General features: G+C 42.8%; 2 protein-coding genes across 3 annotated transcripts in view; one reads left to right on the forward strand and one right to left on the reverse strand.

Moving 5' to 3' along the window:
• The first annotated feature begins 4,555 nt into the window (after nt 1–4,555).
• Nucleotides 4,556–21,115, forward strand: part of pgk1 (phosphoglycerate kinase 1) — a 51,745-nt gene continuing 35,185 nt past the window's right edge. For both annotated transcript variants that reach the window (XR_014569127.1, XM_083762780.1), the window contains exon 1: nt 4,556–4,716. Coding sequence is in view for 1 of the 2 variants with exons in the window: in XM_083762780.1 (XP_083618906.1) it covers nt 4,652–4,716 (65 nt within the window). In the remaining variant the exon portion in view is untranslated. The remainder of the gene's footprint in view (nt 4,717–21,115) is intronic.
• Nucleotides 8,375–9,667, reverse strand: LOC310871156 (E3 ubiquitin-protein ligase TRIM39-like; the record flags this gene model as incomplete). Its single annotated transcript, XM_083782645.1, has 1 exon — nt 8,375–9,667. One exon carries the CDS (start codon nt 9,665–9,667, stop codon nt 8,375–8,377), a length of 1,293 nt encoding a protein of 430 aa, XP_083638771.1.

Genomic DNA, 21,115 nt, shown 5'->3' on the forward strand with positions numbered 1-21,115 from the left:
ACTAGTATAGTTGCATATTAGATTTAATAGTTTAGTCTTGCACCTTCATTTCATGTTTGTTTTGGTTGCAAATCTGTTCTTCATCCATTTTATATTTCATGCCAAGTTGTGTAGAGACCACCAGCCTGGATTATTCTCTTCTATTCACTGTTGACATCACATAACTCTTATTTAATTTTTTAACTAGAAAGGTCAAAGGGTCAAACTTTAAATGTAAAGAAACGTGTTTAACTTGCATCATAAACGGACCTGCTAGCATTTATTTTAAATTGCAGTGATATTGGTTTGGCTAGTGTTAAATAGCACTGCATTGTGTTAACCCATTCTGAACGGGCTCCCATTTTGCTGTCGGCATCATGTTATGCTTTAGCTATTGAAAAATAGCAGATCTACAAGCTCATATCGCGCCACCGAGTGGCGCGATACGAGCTTGTAGGTCTGCTATTTTTGAAAAATCGAGTCAGAATGGGTTAATCAGACCAGTGTGTGTCCAGTGGAAACCTCGTATGAATCTGATCTCAGGTCAGAATGGGTTAATAGCAAAATGGCAGCTGTGTGAATATGGTGAATTGCTGACAGTTTGCCATATAGCTGCTTTGGTTGAAATAGGTTTATTCTTTTCATAACTCCATCTTCATATCTCCTGTTCTGTGTGTGTGTGTGTGTGTGTGTGTGTGTGTGTGTGTGTGTGTTTTCAGGTCAGGCTGTGCGCCAGGCGAGGCACTGCTCCACATCGCCCCCTAACTTCCACACCAAGTATGGCAACGGGCTGATGGCTGGAGGACTTGTGTTCTGTGTGTCTGTCTGGAGTTATGTGAGTTCCGTTTAGACCTTTAAAATGTCTTCTAAATCCTGACAGTTTGTTTCTGAAAAACCTCATGTTTCTATGTCGGTCTTTCTAAAACATTTTCATGTCAAGCCAGGACCCTGCGACATACTAGCGTCATGTCCAGGGGGTGTACTTGTACATCAAGCTGCCTCACGCTACAGAAACAGGAGATGGGCTCCTGCCCCTATGGGCCTCATGGCTACAGAAACAGGTGATAGGCTCCTGCCCCTATGGGCCTCATGGCTACAGAAACAGGAGATAGGCTCCTGCCCTATGGGCCTCATGGCTACAGAAACAGGAGATAGGCTCCTGCCCCTATGGGCCTCATGGCTACAGAAACAGGAGATAGGCTCCTGCCCCTATGGGCCTCATGGCTACAGAAACAGGAGATAGGCTCCTGCCCCTATGGGCCTCATGGCTACAGAAACAGGAGATAGGCTCCTGCCCCCTATGGGCCTCATGGCTACAGAAACAGGAGATAGGCTCCTGCCCCCTATGGGCCTCATGGCTACAGAAAAAGGAGATAAGCTCCTGCCCTATGGGCCTCATGGCTACAGAAACAGGAGATAGGCTCCTGCCCCCTATGGGCCTCATGGCTACAGAAACAGGAGATAAGCTCCTGCCCTATGGGCCTCATGGCTACAGAAACAGGAGATAGGCTCCTGCCCCTATGGGCCTCATGGCTACAGAAACAGGAGATAGGCTCCTGCCCTATGGGCCTCATGGCTACAGAAACAGGAGATAGGCTCCTGCCCCTATGGGCCTCATGGCTCGGCAAGGCTACTTACTTAACATCTACATAAAATGCTAAATTATGAATCTAAATGACATAAATTGAGCCTTTAGTTTGCATACGCCTGTAAGGCTAGTGTAGAGGCTAGGGCAAGAAGTCCTACGGGCCAAGATGGAGTCTGAAGAGGTGGGGGGGGTTTTCTTCAGACTATGGCAGAATATTGGGAGTGAGTCTGTGGTTCTGACTGCAACGGGAAGTTCATTCCATAGTTTTGGAGCCAGAAGGAAGAATAGTCTGGGACGTGTGGAGATGTTTTGATTGATTATGTTATGAATGTAATGTATTGTTTGATAGGATTATTGATTATGTTATGGATTATTGATTATGTAATGGATGTATTGATAGAATTATTGATTACGTTATGTATTGTCTGTGTGTGTGATTGGCAGGTGCTGACGCAGACTGGCATCACATGGAACTTCTCGCCGGTGGGTAAGATCATGCCCAAACCCTGGAGACAGGCCGAGAGCGAGGAGGAGGAGTGATAAAGACCCGCCTGCTGTCTGTCCTCTCTCTAAACACCTTACTGTGATGTTTTAGAATCTAAAACATTGTGCTTGTACAGAAGAATGTCATGTTAAACTGTATCATAATAAATTTAACTTTAATTGAGAGTTTGAGAGGTTTGCTTCTCGTGTTGAAATTGTCAGGATGTTGTAATTATCCAGTCCTGATTAACCCATTTTGGAATGAGGGGGAAAAAAAGGCTTCTAGGTCGTAAGAGTTTTCTGAAAAACCTCATGTTTCGATGTCAGCGGTGCTCAACCTTTTTCATGTCAAGGACCTCCAGAATTATCTGTATTTGGCCGCGGGCCCCCATCTGAACATATGTTGTTCCAGGGACTACCAGGAGCAAAGATTTGAGATAAAAAAATGTTCGCTCTGAAAATATATATATTCAAAGATTTGCGCCACATTTTCAACATCTTTCAAAAACAATAGCAGATCTACGAGCTTGTAGATCTGCTATTTTTCAATGGCTAAGGTACAACATAATTCTTCAAACACCAAAAGGGGTTCCCGTCCAGAATGGGTTTAAAGGTACAGTTGTATGTTCTGACCGAGAGGTCAGGTTACATTAAGCAAGAACAAAAAAGCATGGGAATACATCACATAAAAAGCATTTATCATGAAACATGCGTAAGCTAAGAACGCAACAGTGGAATATCTATATAATGAAACTACATATATGCTATATACATATGTACTATGACGTGCTATGATTACATACAATGCAATTATAGTGCCGTCTACATAACATGCTATAAGTCTGTATCAAATGCTATTCAACTCTACAGAAATGCTATCTAAGGGGGTAGGGTAAGTGCTATGGGCCATGATGGAGTCTGAAAAGGTGGGTTTTCAGACTACGGCGGAAGATTGGGAGTGATGCTGCAGTTCTGACTGCAATGGGAAGTGCATTCCATAGTTTTGGAGCCAGAAGGGAGAAGAGTTTGGGACGTGTGGAGCGTTGTTGTCCCAGCGTTTTTAGTGAGGGTACTTCCAGCTTCCCTGCGTTGGCTGATCTGAGTGCGCGGGAGGGTTTGTAGGGTTCGATCATACTTGCAAGATATGGGGGAGCCATACCGTTGGTTGCTTTGAATGCCAGCATCAGAGTTTTGTATTCTGTCGCGGGCAGCGACCGGGAGCCAGTGGAGGGAGCGGAGCAGGGGGGAGACGTGAGAATTTTGGCAGCCTACTGTCTGTACCTCCATAAAATAGATAAAATAAAGACGGAAGCCACAAAAAAACAACAACATGTGCAACATGAAATCATACAAGGAGTGGAGCACTATACTGTTTATAGTCCCAGGGTCACCGTAAGGTCACATCTGTAATCCTGTTATGTGATCAACTAGATTCCACGTCTGAAGAACTGAGTTTCCACACTGCCGTTACCATGCATTATCCATGCACAGATGTTAGGTTCATATACCTTGTTTTTAGCATTTTATTGTTTTCTTTGTTTTAGTATTTCATTTGTTTTATTCGCATTGTTGTGTTTACATCCGTGGTTTTCAACCTCTTCATAAACCCATTATGTATTCAGCATTTGAGCCTCGGAACCATCAATAAATGGTGGTCCGATCACATGATGACATTTAGCCTCATTCTTTCGTTATCATTGGATAAGATTTTGTTCACAAGAGAGATTACAGGCAAACATTGATCAAAATAACAATTTGTCTACATTCTCTTTGTGTGTGGACTTCTTGTACATTAAGTAATGCAGATGTCTAAACAACAATTTACTTTGTTGAAGTTTAACATACTTGCACAGAATGCAAATTAAGAGGCAGTGTAGTGCAGTAATAACGTGTTTGATTGATTGATTGATTGATTGAAATATTTATAAACAGTTTGCAGAATTACAGTACAACTGTGAGTGGACGACCCAATTAAGCATTACACTTATTTACAAGAGGGTCCACCATGTTCAATTCATCAAAACATTTAGAGACGTACAAATAGACACTTCAACAAAGAGGGTAAACAAAGAGGAACCGTCCTAGTCTAATTATTTACAATCTAACAAATAAATAATCTGTACGGTACATTGAAACTTTTTTTTAAGCTGATGTCTACTCTAATGATAATAAAGTGAACTGTAACTGACATAATAGTGAGTTTCAGGCAACACTACTTTCCAACCAGTAGGTGGCTCCACTAGTCCATTATACACCAAGGTTTGAAAAATCCTTCTCTTCAACTTCAAGGCATAAAGAAATACCCCATGTGCTTTTTTTCCCCCAATGAATGACACCTAAACCCAGCCAATGGCTGCGCGTCTGCGTCAATCACCCCGGTCCCCACCCACTCTCTCTCTCTCTCTCTCCGCCAATCAGCGGGGCCGGTTGAGCCTGTAAGGCCCGCCCCCTGTGGTGTAGCTCTCTCCCGGCAGGTCAGTTAGTTCATTCTGTCTGTTGGAACAACCGAACCGACGCAGGATCAGCTCAGCAGGAACACCGAGCAGAACACCGACCATTTCAACCCGTTTCTCTGACCTATAAGTGACTGACCCGGCCACCATGTCTCTGTCCACCAAACTGACCCTGGACAAGGTGAACGTCAACGGAAAGCGAGTCATCATGAGGTATTTAATACATTTAATTCAAACATTCACGATCGACGTCACGTAACACATCATAACGTTGTACCGGCACTTTGTTTTTAACCCATTCTGACCTGAGATCAGATTCATTCGAGGTTTCCACTGGACAACACACTGGTCTGATTAACCCCATTCTGACCTGAGATCAGATTCTATAAAAATGTCAGTCGTTCTTCGATTTCCCAAAAATAGCTAAAGCATAACATGATGCCGACACCAAAATGGGTTAAATGTGTTCATAGCTTTAGATCGTTGTTTTATGAATGCATACCAAGGTTGGCTCTGTTTTCTAAAATGCCATTCATTCGGGATTTATAAAAAATACAAACATGATCATCCAAAACACGAGATGCAGATGAATGAATGAAGTAGAGTCTGTTGGCATTTCATTTGACAAGATGTCCACAGACAGACAGACAGACAGACAGTAGTAATGTTGCATGTTGTGTTATTAAGACATGAGGTTCCAGTTGTATTGAGATGAGTTCATGTTACATCACTTTTAGTACCCAGTGTTGCTTTAACACAGACACAGGAAGTGTGTGTGTGTGTGTGTGTGTGTGTGTGTGTGTGTGTGTGTGTGTGTGTGTGTGTGTGTTTGACTTCAGTCACGTTCCTATCTGCTGGTACGTGCATCCTCTCAGATGAGGCATGGATGGAAGGATGGTGGTGGTGCCACAGCATCACCCTGTAGGGCAGGGCTGGGCAACTTTGACGATGGTGAAATATAGGGTGCATTTTGCATCCCAAAACGCAGTTTATAGTTAAAGGACCACTTCACCACTTTTCAACCTATCTTCATATAATAGGTCCTCACTAATAATCATGATAAAATGGCACGATTTTTTTCCTACTCGGTCTGTGTCTCATAGGAGGGCTGTGGGCAGTTTAGAAACCGTCTTCCAGTGACATCATCATTAGGCATATTATTTTTTAAACAAGATTTTTTTACAAAAATGTTTAGATTTTCATTATCGTGAGAACGATGGCTTCCAATTTCGCATTGCAACTTTTCAGGACTAGAAAGCCTGCAGTTTTTATTAGCTTGTATTCCCCATCGATGATGTCACTGGAAGACGGTTTCTGAACTGCCCACAGCCCTCCTATGAGACACAGACCGAGTAGAAAAGAATTGTGCCATTTATTTTTTCAAGATTATTAGTGAGGACCTATTATATGAAGATAGGTTGAAAAGTGGTGAAGTGGTCCTTTAAGTGACGCAATAAAACAATGACCTCTGCATCCACGGGATGCACTACTGTATTGTTTTTTTATTCTAGTTTATTTTGCTAGCTTTAGTTGTAGTAATATTCTTTTCTTCTGTTTTCTACATGACACATTCCACATTATATTATAATTAACCATATCAAATTAAATGGGAGTTAAATGCTGCAATTTGTAAAAAAAAAAAAAAAAGCAAAATATTACTCCCGAGTCCTAACGTAGTTGAAGTGGGACCCATAAAATGTCCCTGGGACTCATCTCTAAAAGACCATCCCTGCATCCTGGGACTCATCTCTAAAAGACCATCCCTGCATCCTGGGACTCATCTCTAAAAGACCATCCCTGCATCCTGGGACTCATCTCTAAAAGACCATCCCTGCATCCTGGGACTCATCTCTAAAAGACCATCCCTGCATCCTGGGACTCATCTCTAAAAGACCATCCCTGCATCCTGGGACTCATCTCTAAAAGACCATCCCTGCATCCTGGGACTCATCTCTAAAAGACCATGCCTGCATCCTGGGACTCATCTCTAAAAGACCATTCCTGCATCCTGGGACTCATCTCTAAAAGACCATCCCTGCATCCTGGGACTCATTTCTAAAAGACCATCCCTGCATCCTAGGACTCATCTCTAAAAGACCATCCCTGCATCCTAGGACTCATCTCTAAAAGACCATCCCTGCATCCTGGGACTCATTACATTGAAAACCTGTTTACATCACTGAGAGGGCCAATATATTTCCACACTGACTCCAGAGGGGCCACAGTGCATATTACTGTCGTTGCAAAAAAATAGCCGATCTAGTTTTGAGCTTGTAGATTAAAGCTATTTTTGTTATTTGAATTGAAAACTAGATTTTTTTGGAAAATTGGAAACCTGAAAAGTAACATTTTTTTATTGTATTTCTAATGCATTTAGTTATAGTTATGTTAACGTTATGAACTGGTAACATGATTGGACACAGAAAGACAATAAATAACATTTTAATACTAGTCATTAAACTATACTAGTCATTTAACCCATTCTGACCTGAGATCAGATTCATACGAGGTTTCCGCCGGACACACACTGGTCTGATTAACCCCATTCTGACCTGAGATCAGATTCTAAAAATGTCAGTCGTTCTTCGATAAAAAAATAAATAGCTAAAGCATAACATGATGCCAACACCAAAATGGGTGCCCGGTCAGAATGGGTTAATACTAGTCATGACGTAGTTAAAGTGGGTTTGGAATTGTAACAGCTGAAATCAGTGTTCTGATATTAACATGCGGGCCGCATTGAGTGAAGGTGGGGTTCAGTTGCCCACCCCTGCTGTAGGCCATACTGTGTACATACATGACGTACTGGAATCTTAATCCATTCTGACCTGAGATCAGATTCTAAAAATGTCTTCTACATCCTGACAGTTTTCTGAAAAAGCCATGTTTCTATGTCAGTCGTTCTTCGATTTTCAAAAATAGCAGACCTACAAGCTCCTAATGAGCTTGTAGATCTGCTATTTTTCACTAGCTAAAGCATAACGTAATGCTAACACCAAAGGGGTTCCCGCCCAAATTGGGTTAAGATTCATGTGATGCAGCTTTATTGTCACACTACAGCTTTACCAAGCAGCATGCAGCATGCATCCATTTGTAGTTTTTCAGAATGCCAGGAAAACAACCTAATGAGGTTAAAGTCGTTCTATGGTCAAATGGGATTAGTGTTGGGCTAGTTTACATACGTATACAAGCAGGCCAGATGATGCCAAAACTATTGATGAGACTGGCAATGGTACAGTAAGATAATTCTGTAGTGTAGGCCTACATGATTTAAAAAAAATCAGACCAGTCTGAAGTGAGTGGTACTGTACAATCCCTCCTCCCTGTCCTGTGTGTGTGTGTCTGTGTCTGTGTGTTAGACTTGGTGGTGAACAAACGCTATAACGCTTTTTTCGTGCTCGGACACAGCCACACACACAGCTGTCTATAGGAGTGGTTGTACCAGACAGACAGACAGACAGACAGACATCACATACAACAACAACACATGGTGATGCATCACATACAACATCGTGGGCCGAAACCCCAATGACCTTGGGATACATTAGTACGTCCCAGGTGATGACCTTTGACCTTGGGATACATTAGTACGTCCCAGGTGATGACCTTTGACCTTGTCCCAGGTGCATCCATGCAATGTTTTTTATTTTATTTGTATAGCAGGGCTACTCTCCCTTTTTAAAATTCTAGTAACTGTACTTGACTCCAAAACCCTTCACATTATGGTGTGATTATTATTATTGTATGTATTATTGAGAGCTTAGATCTGTATATAGCCATAGATCTGCTATTTGTCTATGTTTTTGTTTTTATTTGTCCAACAAAACATACTGTTCTTCTTCATGGTGACCCAGCAGCGTGGACCAGGAGGTTATCTGGTGACAGGAGAGATGATCAGAGGAGCACCGTTTCTACCACCATCATTATGACATGGACTGAAGAATGGAAAGAGTCTCTCAGTGAAGGAGCAGCCAGTGAAGGAGTAGAGGAGAACTCTGGTCTCCACGTCATAAAAGGAGACCAGACCCTCCTCATAGTCCACAAACACTCCCACTGTCTGGAGCTTCTCTCTTACAGGGAGGCGGACACGAGGGTCAGCAGCAGCAGAGTACTGTCCATTCCACACCCCTATAGTCCAGTAACCATTGTTGGGACTCAGTCTGATGACTCCCTTCCTGTCGATGGACTCTCTGGCCACTCCTATAACCCACCTAGTCTTCCCTCCAACCTGAACCTCGTAGTAAAACCTTCCTGAGGAGAATCCTTGTTTTCCTAAGACAAGGGCAACTTTAGAGAATCTCTTAGTGTTGTCAGGGAGATCCTTCCACACGTCTCCACAACTCACTTGTTTTCCATCCTCAGACAGGATGAGGAGGGGATTTGCTGTATCAGGGTCCAGAGTTACATCCACCTCATATTGCTGGATCCTCCTCAGCTCAGCATCACACAGCTGCTTCTTCATCTCGCCGAGTGTCTTCTCCAGCTGAGACACAGCTGTCCTCAATGTGTCCACATGTGAAGACTGATGGACTTTGACCTTTGTCCAGTCCTTGGTGGGTCTCCACCCTGTGTTGATGGATGTGAAGTTCTGAAGGAGGTGGTCTTCAGAGGGTGAGATCTGTTTCAGCTCAGAGATTCTCTTCTCTAACTGAGTGACTTCCTGTTGCAGATCTTCAGTGAAGCCTTCAGCTTGTTTCTCTGTTGTTTTCTGCTTCTCTTCAACCACACCAATGAGCTCAGCCTGGCTTCTCTCAACACAGCTGATCAGATCGCTGTAGACCTGCACACTGACGGCTATGACTGCATCTGCATCTTTCCTGCTGAGCTCTACTGAGAGTTTGACCTCCTGAATCTTCTCTCGTCTCTCCTGGATCATCTGCTGAACTTCAGCCTCTGTCTTTGCTTCATATCCTTCTTTCAACGTGTTGCTCCTGAACTGATGAACCATCTCAGACAACAACGTATTGACGAAGACTTCTGGTCTTGTGTAGAAGGTTTTGCTACAAAGTGGACACTTGCACACATCACTAGTGTCCCAGTAACGTGTGATGCAGGCTTTGCAGTAGTTGTGTCCACACGGAGTGCTGATCGGGTCAGTGAACACCTCCATACAGATGGAACACAGGAAGTGCCGCTCTTCAGACAGAACGCTGGCGGACGCCATTTCTACACCGCTGAGAATAAAAGCTCCAAAGTGAATAAGTTCCTTCGTAAGAGAGAGAACGCTCTGCTTTTATAGCAGGCGCTGTGATGTCACTGTGAGTCACACCCCCCCCCCCCCCCCCCCCATACACAGAGTTCTGAGTCAGCCATGCCCAAATAAGGAGTTCCTTCCGTGATGTCACGCTGAGCCTCCTATAAGTACATTGATCGGTAATGATAGGTAGCCATAGCAACCCAACGTCAACAAACTGATTTCTTAGGGAAATCTATGAGATGGAATCTCCATATATGGGGATACAGGCTACACACAGACACAGACATGTCCATATATGGGGATACAGGTTACACACAGACACAGACAGGTCCATATATGGGGATACAGGTTACACACAGACATGTCTATATATGGGGATACAGGTTACACACAGACACAGACATGTCCATATATGGGGATACAGGTTACACACAGACACAGACAGGTCCATATATGGGGATACAGGTTACACACAGACATGTCTATATATGGGGATACAGGTTACACACAGACACAGACATGTCTATATATGGGGATACAGGGCATCTATCAGATGGTGGGCCAAATATAAGGATTCATTGATTTGGATAAAGTTATTTCCAGACTTTTGATTGATTGGTTGAAATATTTATTAACAGTTTGCAGAATTACAGTACATTTCAAGCACAACTCATTGTGGGAGAGGCTGGACAGCAGACGGCTGGATTTTGAGTTTCTCTAACTATAAACTTTCATGACAGCAGAACAGCCTAAGTACAAATATAATTTATGAAAAGCTACTACAGTGAAGTCTGTTCACAGAAGTTGTTGTAGGATATGTGGGGATTATCTGACGAGGTACCATTTGAGTGTGCAAAACCTTACATATACTAAATAATACTACATTGTTTATAGGTTCAATATAAGTCAAATAATATAGCCTTTCCACAGGAGTATCTTTTAATATTTTTCCAAAAAGAATACAAACAGCCAATAGCATATTACAAAGTTATCCCCCTCACTGGGGGAAATTCCGGGAGGAAAAACGGGCACGCACCGAGGCGAGTAGTCCAGTATTCTGTGAAACTATGGAACGGCTTAGACAATGAACTGAAAAAGTGCGGCTCAATTAATACATTTAAAAGAATGTATAAATCTAAAATGATAGATAAGTATAGACCATTATTAACCTAGTATTTTTACTAATCATATCTAAATCATATTAGTATGACAAAGTAATATAATAACTATATAATAATCATATTATATAACATTCTTCTCATGTGCGACTCTGGATTCTGTGGGATCAAATCTGTCTTCTCCTGTGTATCTTTCTGTTTTTCCTTGTGTTTTCTTTTGTGTTTGGTTGTTTGTTTTCGTTTTGTTTTGTTTTTTCATGTTTTTGTTTTTTTTGTTTTTCTCGTCCCCCCCCCCCCCCCTCCCCCCCACAATAAGCCATTGGCTTCAGCCTAAACCCTTTCAGTCTAATAATAATAATAATAATAATACATGTAATGTAATGTCTTTGCTTTTTGACCAAAATAAAACTTGTGACCTTGTTCTTGAAAGGTTCTATATAAATAAAGCTAGCTTTATTATTATTATTATTATTATATTAACGACGTGTCCAATCCTGCTTCATTTAAACTCCATGCTGATCTATTTCATGGAGACAGGAGAGATGATCAGAGGAGCAGAGCTTTTACCAACAAAATTAGTATATGGACAGAATAATGGAAAGAGTCTCTCAGTGAAGGAGCAGCCAGTGAAGGAGTAGAGGAGAACTCTGGTCTCCACGTCATAAAAGGAGACCAGACGCTCCTCATAGTCCACAAACACTCCCACTGTCTGGACCTTCTCTCTAACAGGGAGGTCGACAGTAGGGTCAGCAGCAGCATAGTAGTGTCCATTCCACACCCCTATAGTCCAGTAACCATTGTTGGGACTCAGTATGAGTCCCTTCCTGTCGATGGACTCTCTGGCCACTCCTAATCTCCACCCAGTCTTCCCTCCAACCTGAACCTCATAGTAAAACCTTCCTGAGGAGAATCCTTGTTTTCCTAAGACACAGGGCCATCCAGAGAATCTCTTAGTGTTGTCAGGGAGATTCTTCCTCACGTCTCCTTCACTCACTTGTTTTCCATCCTCAGACAGGATGAGGAGGGGATGTGCTGTATCAGGGTCCAGAGTTACATCCACCTCATATTGCTGGATCCTCCTCAGCTCATCATCACACAGCTGCTTCTTCATCTCCTGACCGAGTGTCTTCTCCAGCTGAGACACAGCTGTCCTCAATGTGTCCACATGTGAAGACTGATGGACTTTGACCTTTGTCCAGTCCTTGGTGGGTCTCCACCCTGTGTTGATGGATGTGAAATTCTGAAGGAGGTGGAGGTGGTCTTCAGAGTGTGAGAGCTGTTTCAGCTCAGAGATTCTCTTCTTTAACTCAGAGATTTCGTGTTTCAGATCTTCAATGAAGCCTTCAGCCTGTTTCTCTGTTGTTTTCTGCTTCTCTTCAACCACATCAATGAGCTCAGCCTGGCTTCTCTCAACACAGCTGATCAGATCGGTGAAGACCTGCACACTGACGGCTATGACTGCATCTGCATCTTTCCTGCTGAGCTCTACTGAGCGTTTGACCTCCTGAATCTTCTCTCGTCTCTCCTGGATCATCTGCTGAACTTCATCCTGTGTCTTTGCTTCATATCCTTCTTTCAACTTGTTGCTCCTGAACTGACGAACCATCTCAGAAACAAAAGTATTGACGAAGACTTCTGGTCTTGTGTAGAAGGTTTTGTTACAAAGTGGACACTTGCACACATCACTAGTGTCCCAGTAACGTGTGATGCAGGCTTTGCAGTAGTTGTGTCCACATGGAGTGCTGATCGGGTCAGTGAACACCTCCATACAGATGGAACACAGGAAGTGCTCTTCAGACAGAACGCTGGCGGACGCCATTTCTACACCGCTGAGAATAAAATCTCCAAAGTGAATAAGTTCCTTCGTAAGAGAGAGAACGCTCTGCTTTTATACCAGGCGCTGTGACATCACTGTGATGTCACTGTGACCACAAGCCACACCCCCCCCCCCCCCCATACACAACTCTGAGTCAGCCATGCCCAAATAAGGAGTTCCTTCCGTGATGTCACGCTAAGCCTCCTATAAGTACATTGATCTGTAATGATAGGTAGCCATAGCAACCCAACGTCAACAAACTGATTTCTTAGGGAAATCTATGAGATGGAATCTCCATATATGGGGATACAGGCTACACACAGACACAGACATGTCCATATATGGGCATACAGGGCATCTATCAGATGGTGGGCCAAATATAAGGACTTCATTTTTTGATTCATTGATTTGGATAAAGTTATTTCCAGACTTTTGATTGATTGGTTGAAATATGTATTAACAGATTTTTACGGGGGCCAGTTTTGAATTACGGCCGTCCGTAGGTGCCCTTTGAGAGCGGTTTTGAAGGAGTCAAGGGATTCACATGTCTTAATGACTGTTGGTAGGGCGTTCCACATGTCCTAATGACTGTTGGTAGGGCGTCCACATGTCCTAATGACTGTTGGTAGGGCGTCCACATGTCTTAATGACTGTTGGTAGGGCGTCCACATGTCTTAATGACTGTTGGTAGGGCGTTCACATGTCTTAATGACTGTTGGTAGGGCGTTGTCTTAATGACTGTTGGTAGGGCGTTCACATGTCTTAATGACTGTTGGTAGGGCGTTCACATGTCTTAATGACTGTTGGTAGGGCGTTCCACATTTTGGTGGCATGGGAGCGGAAAGAACACAAAAGGAGTTCTAAGCTGTTGGTGCCGTTCCTTGTTGAGGGGCAGATATAGCAGACAGACAGACAGACAGACAGACACATAGCTGTCTATAGGAGTGGTTGCACATTGTTCCCCCCGACATCTCGCACAGGGCCTCGCGTTTCTCCCAGACCCCTCTGCCTAGGGGCCCTCTGCCTAGGGGCCCCTCAGACGCCTCTGCCTAGGGGCCCTCTGCCTAGGGGCCCTCAGACGCCTCTGCCTAGGGGCCCCTCAGACGCCTCTGCCTAGGGGCCCTCTGCCTAGGGGCCCCTCAGACGCCTCTGCCTAGGGGCCCTCAGACGCCTCTGCCTAGGGGCCCTCAGACGCCTCTGCCTAGGGGCCCTCTGCCTAGGGGCCCTCTGCCTAGGGGCCCTCTGCCTAGGGGCCCCTCAGACGCCTCTGCCTAGGGGCCCTCAGACGCCTCTGCCTAGGGGCCCTCAGACGCCTCTGCCTAGGGGCCCTCTGCCTAGGGGCCCTCAGGTAGTGGGTACTGTATTTATCCTCTGCCTAGGGGCCCTCTGCCTAGGGGCCCTCAGGTAGTGGGTACTGTATTTATCCTCTGCCTAGGGGCCCTCTGCCTAGGGGCCCTCAGGTAGTGGGTACTGTATTTATCCTCTGCCTAGGGGCCCTCTGCCTAGGGGCCCTCTGCCTAGGGGCCCTCTGCCTAGGGGCCCTCAGGTAGTGGGTACTGTACTTATGAGCATTGTATGTCTGTCCTGTATTTTTTGTTACTGGCAGAGCTTATATGGCACTTATTTTGCCTCTTGTCTTGGCCAGTTCACACTTTGTAAAAGAGACTTCAGTCTCAATGTGGTTTTTACTGGTTAAATAAAGGTTAAAAAAAAACTAGGGCATACCAAAGCCTAGGGGCCTGGGTACCCCTTCCCAAAGCCTAGGGGCCTGGGTACCCCTTCCCACATCATGTGTCCCTATAGCGATGACATCATGTGTCCCTATAGTGATGATGACATCATGTGTCCCTATAGCGATGACATCATGTGTCCCTATAGTGATGATGACATCATGGAACGACAGTTTTCTACCTCTGGTCTGCTTTGAGGCAGGACTCCAGAGAAGAAGGGAAGATCTAACCTCATGATCAGCTCTGTATCAGATCTAACCTCATGATCAGCTCTGTATCAGATCTAACCTCATGATCAGCTCTGTAGCAGATCTAACCTCATGGTCAGCTCTGTATCAGATCTAACCTCATGGTCAGCTCTGTATCAGATCTAACCTCATGGTCAGCTCTGTATCAGTGGCCGGAAAACGGTGTTCTTCTGGATCGGACTGAGGAAGGTTGGCGTGTATTAGATTAGATTAGGGTGGCTCATGGGGAAGGTTGGCGTGTATTAGATTAGATTAGGGTGGCTCATGGGGAAGGTTGGCGTGTATTAGATTAGATTAGGGTGGCTCATGGGGAAGGTTGGCGTGTATTAGATTAGATTAGGGTGGACTGGGGAAGGTTGGCGTGTATTAGATTAGATTAGGGTGGCTCATGGGGAAGGTTGGCGTATATTAGATTAGATTAGGGTGGCTCATGTATTAGATTAGATTAGGGTGGCTCATGTATTAGATTAGATTAGGGTGGCTCATGTATTAGATTAGATTAGGGTGGCTCATGTATTAGATTAGATTAGGGTGGCTCATGTATATTAGATTAGATTAGGGTGGCTCATGTATTAGATTAGATTAGGGTGGCTCATGTATATTAGATTAGATTAGGGTGGCTCATGTATTAGATTAGATTAGGGTGACTCATGAGGAAGGTTGGCGTGTATTAGATTAGATTAGGGTGGCTCATGTATATTAGATTAGATTAGGGTGGCTCATGTATATTAGATTAGATTAGGGTGGCTCATGAGGAAGGTTGGCGTGTATTAGATTAGATTAGGGTGGCTCATGCAATACTCTGTAAAGTATGTAAACGTTAATACCGGTAACTGAGGAGCTTTTTTTTGCCATTTCTGGTTTATGGCGGGCTGTGTAATATAACTTATTTCCCTGCCCGGGACGTACTGTACATTATGAATTGCATTTGAATAGCGCTTTTCCAAGTGCTCAAAGTGACTCATACATTGGGAGGTGAAGGTGCATTCATTCATACATTGGGAGGTGAAGGTTCATTCATTCATTCATACATTGGGAGGTGAAGGTTCATTCATTCATTCATACATTGGGAGGTGAAGCGGCGTCCTCACTTCCCACATTCACACCGACCGACTCATTGGAGGCAACGTAGGGTTCAGTGTCATGCCCAAGGACACTTCAATGTAGGGTTTAGGTTTAGGTTTATTTATTTAGCATGTGGTACAAAAAATAGACAATAACATATCAAAGAAACAAAAATACAATGCAAGGAAAGGAAGAAGCCAGAAGGCTTATATGGAATCCTTTCCTGAAGGAAGAGGTCATTGGTTTAAAATATTAAAAGTTCATAAAGAACAGTACATAAATTGGCAAAGGGGGGCAGCTGTGCAGTAAAGAAATAAAAACACAGACAGAGTTATAAGAAATAAACAATACAACAACAAACACACAAAAGAAAATATAACGCATCAAAGTAAAACATGTAATCTACAGAGAGGAAAAAATAAGATATTTCTTTAGATGTTTTTTGAATATTGGCAAGGATAATGAGGATTTAAGTGAATCATCTAGGGAGTTCCATAGATGAGGGCCTCTAAATTTGATGAAAGATTGATGTTTGGATGTGCGACAATAGGGTAATTCAAAATGATCTCTTTGCCTTGTGGGGTAGGAGTGAATGTCAGAAGTAACACGGAAGAAATTGTGAAAAGAAGACGGAATGTCTTGTATGCATTTTTTGAATTTAAACATAAATAAACAGGTCTGAAAAACGTTTACTTTGTCAATGGGTAATAGTGAATATTTAATAAAGAGCGGGGCAGACGGCTCATACCGATTTGAAAGTGAAATCATTCTCAGAAACCTTTTTTGAATGATCAGTAATTTAGTGAGATGTGATGAATATGTAGCAGCCCAGACAATATTACAGTAATTAATATGAGGGAAAATTAAGCTATAATAGAGTGTTAAATTCACTCAGTGTCTTTGCCCAAGGACACTTCAATGTAGGGTTCAGTGTCTTTGCCCAAGGACACTTCAATGTAGGGTTCAGTGTCTTTGCCCAAGGACACTTCAATGTAGGGTTCAGTGTCTTTGCCCAAGGACACTTCAATGTAGGGTTCAGTGTCTTTGCCCAAGGACACTTCAATGTAGGGTTCAGTGTCTTTGCCCAAGGACACTTCAATGTAGGGTTCAGTGTCTTTGCCCAAGGACACTTCAATGTAGGGTTCAGTGTCTTTGCCCAAGGACACTTCAATGTAGGGTTCAGTGTCTTTGCCCAAGGACACTTCCACATGTAGACAGGAGGAGGAGCCGGGATTCGACCCAGGGATCATTGGACGACCCGCTCTACCTCCTGAGCCACAGTACAGTACTCGTGTCCTGTCCAGGGATGGGGTGTACTCGTGCTACAGAAACAGGAGATAGGCTCCTGACCTATGACCTATGGGGCCTCATGACTCAAGGAACCCGGTTGGTCCCCGATGGCGGCTACCCACTTATAAATATAACTGTACACAAATATCATTTGAAAAGCAATTTCTGAGTTCAATCAGTGTGAATGTCACGTGATGATTGTTGTTGATAGTTGTGGAAGGTGCGTGGTTACCTTACTGTATAATTATAATTATATATTATATATATATATTATATATATATGATATTTAACCCATTTTGGGGCGGGAACCCCTTTTGGTGTTAGGCATTATGTTATGCTTTAGCTATTGAAAAACAGCAGACCTACAAGCTCGTAGCGCGCCACCGAGTGGCGCGCTACGAGCTTGTAGGTCTGCTGTTTTGGAAAAAATCGAAGAACGACTGACATAGAAACATGGCTTTTTCAGAAAACTGTCGGGATGTAGAAGACATTTGTAGAATCTGATCTCAGGTCAGAATGGGATATATATATATATACATCACTCATTCTTGAGATGAGGGACAAAAGTGGAAAAAACATGTCCCACACATAAGAGCCTTATTATTGTTAAAAATAAATTAATTTAATAAAAATAAAAGCACTTGCAAAGTTAAATGTAATACAGTTGTGTATTATTATGCCATTAATTTCATTATAATTGTTTTCATATGCCATCTGAATTAGTTAAAAGCAGGCACTGTACCCAAAAACGCCTGTATTTAGCCTGTCCCCAGCAAGTGGTCATAATTTCAAACTGCTAAAAAAGTGTCTAATACTGTCACAATCACATAAATATACATACTAAATTAAAGTAGATTGTCAACAACATAGCAAACAATATACACAATAATTTTAATTTATATTTTCCATTAGATATCTCATATCAAATGTGTGTCCCACGTCTCCCGTCAACTCCGTCAGGTTTTTTAAAAGTCTTAAATTAATCAGAAAATATTGTCGACAGATTTAGCCTGAAGACTCCTTTTCCAAGTCCCGTTTGTATTTGTTGCAAATGTGGAGCACCTGGTCTGAAAAGCATTCAATTGTTTGATATTTTAAACAAACAATGTTGATATCAGGGTGGTCACAGCTTTTACATGTCAACTCCGTCAGGACATTATTATGATCTTTGTTAAGAATTCCAAAATAATGTTTATTATAAAAGTTTAGGGTTAGGTTTAGCTAACAAATGAAGCAAAAACAAAATGGCTACATTGTACTACAGAGGGTTAAGATGAAAACAAATGACATTTTGTCAACTCCGTCAGACGTCAACTCCGTCAGGTTTTGTGTCTGACGGAGTTGACATGTATCTGACGGAGTTGACAAAAGTGTTCCTAAAACAATAAAATTATAGTTTTTGAATAATGGGACGTATTCTAATTTGGCACACAGTTAGAGCATGCCTTAAGGAACATTTTTGGCTATAGGGCCATCACAGATTTGTCTCGTGGTGACCATGGCAGCCATTTTCCAAAATTGCCGCCACCTGATGTTATTTTACAATAACTCAAGTTCTACACCACCTAGGATCTTGATTCTGGTGACTAAGACTACATTTTCAAGGATGAGGGATACATTGGTACTATTTAGATTTGTCCTGTGACCATGGCAGCCATTGTTTTTCAAAATGGCCGCCACCTGCTGTTATTTTACAATAACCCAAGTTTTAGACCACATAGGATCTTGATTCTGCCGACTAATAATACATTTTAAAAGATGAGGAATACAGTGGTACTATTTAGATTTGTCCTGTGACCATGGCAGCCATTGTTTTTCAAAGTGACCACCAACCTGCTGTTATTTTACCAATAACTCAAGTTTTAGACCACCAAGGATCTTGATTCTGGCGACTAATCATTACATTTTCAAGGATGAACTTTCTCTGGGAGGGGTCAGGGCTTATTTCAGGTGCAGGTTGAGTTGCTACTGACAGGACATTAAAAGGAGGTGGGCTTTCTGGCCTTTGACTTGTCTCTTTCAGGTACAGACGCACAGTTTGACTTCACTGGCCACTGCAGTGTGGCGTTGTATCTTGGTGGCCTCCTGCCAGTGTTTCTCCATCCTTCTCATGAGCTCTGTGTTCTGGGGCTCTGTTATAGTCAACTTACATTGTCTTGGCTGGAGATTGCTTTCCTGCAGGGTCCAGCCCAGTCTTGTGCAGATGGCTACTGGCCCACCTGGAGGCCCCAACCTCACTTGTTTGGTTGGTGTGATTAGGTGGGGTGGTCTTCCCCAATCAGGATGAAGGGTTTGACCCTTTCAAACGGCAGTCTGGCCAAGTGTCTGTATTTAGTTGTGAGGCTAGATACAGGATACGATTGCTCACCCAGCCCCAGGTGACTTGAGGTGAAGGCTCCTTTGATTTGGTAACATTGCTTTGGTTGACATGCTGGGGACACAGAACGACACTGATGCCTTCAGTGTCTGCACATCCTGCCTGATAGTCCTGAAGGCAGATCTTCTGTCTTCAGTCTTTCGCTCACTGTTCACTGCTCACTGTTCACCTCAAGCAGGTCTTCAAGGTGTTTGCCTTTGCACAGGCTATATGGCTAGGACTCATGCTTCAACCACTCAGAGAACTCCAACAGGGTGTTGGTTGCTCCTGGGCCGCAGAGCATTGTGCGGCAGAATTCAGCTCTCATCCCTGGTGGCAGCTTGTTGAGGAGTCGTGCAACATGTGAGCCGCATCTAAGTTCTGTGTCTCCCTCTGGGCCTAGGGTAGACACTTGCTATTTTCCGTAACACTAATTGGTGGGGCTGTCCAAACTTGTTGTTTAGGTGTCAATCGGGTCTCTGTTTGTGAAGTCGGGTCTAGGTGGTCTAGAAGATGAGTTATTTAGTCAGGGGATATTAATACAATCTGGTAATAAATTCCTTATCAAGAATTTTCTTCACCAATGTGTTTGGAAGGGTGTCTACTAACATATCCCACATTGCTTTATATTCAACCACCCTAGGGGACCTTTTGACAGCTGCTGAAAGTTGGGGTACCATCAACAACCTATATAAGGCAAAATGTTCATTATGCTTTAAGTAGCATGTGACATGTCAAACTAGGGAGTTTTCATGATTCTGAATGCATTCCAAGCATTAGCTATGCACGAAGAACACTCCTTGGGCTGAAAACGGCCATAGCCATCATCACAAAATGAGGTCAGCACATTTGGGCAAGTGGATATATGGCCGAATTTAGCCCAAGGGGTTTGACCCCTAGTTTGGCCATAGACTCCCTAGTTTTGCCATAGCCACTTGGTATGGTACCCAACTTTCAGCAGCTGTCAAAAATGCCTCTAGGGTGGTTCAATAGAAACCAATGTGGGATATGTTAGTAGACACCTTTACAAACACATTGGTGAAAAAATTCTTGGTAAGAAATGTATTCACAGATTTGACATTATTCTGATAATAGGCCTATTCCCTGACTAAATTGGTAAAATAATAGCAGGTCCACCATTTTTTTAAATGGCTGCCATTGTCACGGGATAAATCTAAATAGATAAAACTGTATTCCTCCTCATTGAAAATGTAGGATTAGTCATCAGAATCAAGATCCTAGGTGGTGTAGAACTTGAGTTATTGTAAGATAACAGCAGGTGGCTGCCATTTTGAAAATGGCTGCCATGGTCACAGGGCCAATATAAATAGTACCACTGTATTCCTCATCCTTGAAAATGTGGGATTAGTCACCAGAATCAAGATCCTAGGTGATCTAGAACCTAAATCAGTTAAACTTGTCAACTCCGTCAGATGTTCGTCAACTCCGTCAGATGTTCGTCCCGTGATGTTTTTGTTAATTTCCAAAGAAATAGAAAATGTGATGTTAAATATTTTGTGCATATGTATTGAAACACCAACTGAAATGATACGTAATGATGATTTTTTTTTTTTTTACATGGTTTTCATGTTATAATATTGAAAATAGAGGTTGAAATGACGGATTTGAGAAATTGGATATTTCATAATAGTGTGATATTGGAAAAAAACAATATTAAAATAATTGTATTACTTAACTTGATTACTGAAAGCCATTATAAGAGAACTGAGGACTTTATATTATTGTTGAAATTATCAAATTCAATTAAAAGGTATTTTAGTGTGTCTGACG

Source organism: Protomyctophum parallelum (genome assembly GCF_964188405.1).
Source record: "Protomyctophum parallelum genome assembly, chromosome: 1".
Taxonomy (NCBI): Eukaryota; Metazoa; Chordata; class Actinopteri; order Myctophiformes; family Myctophidae; genus Protomyctophum; species Protomyctophum parallelum.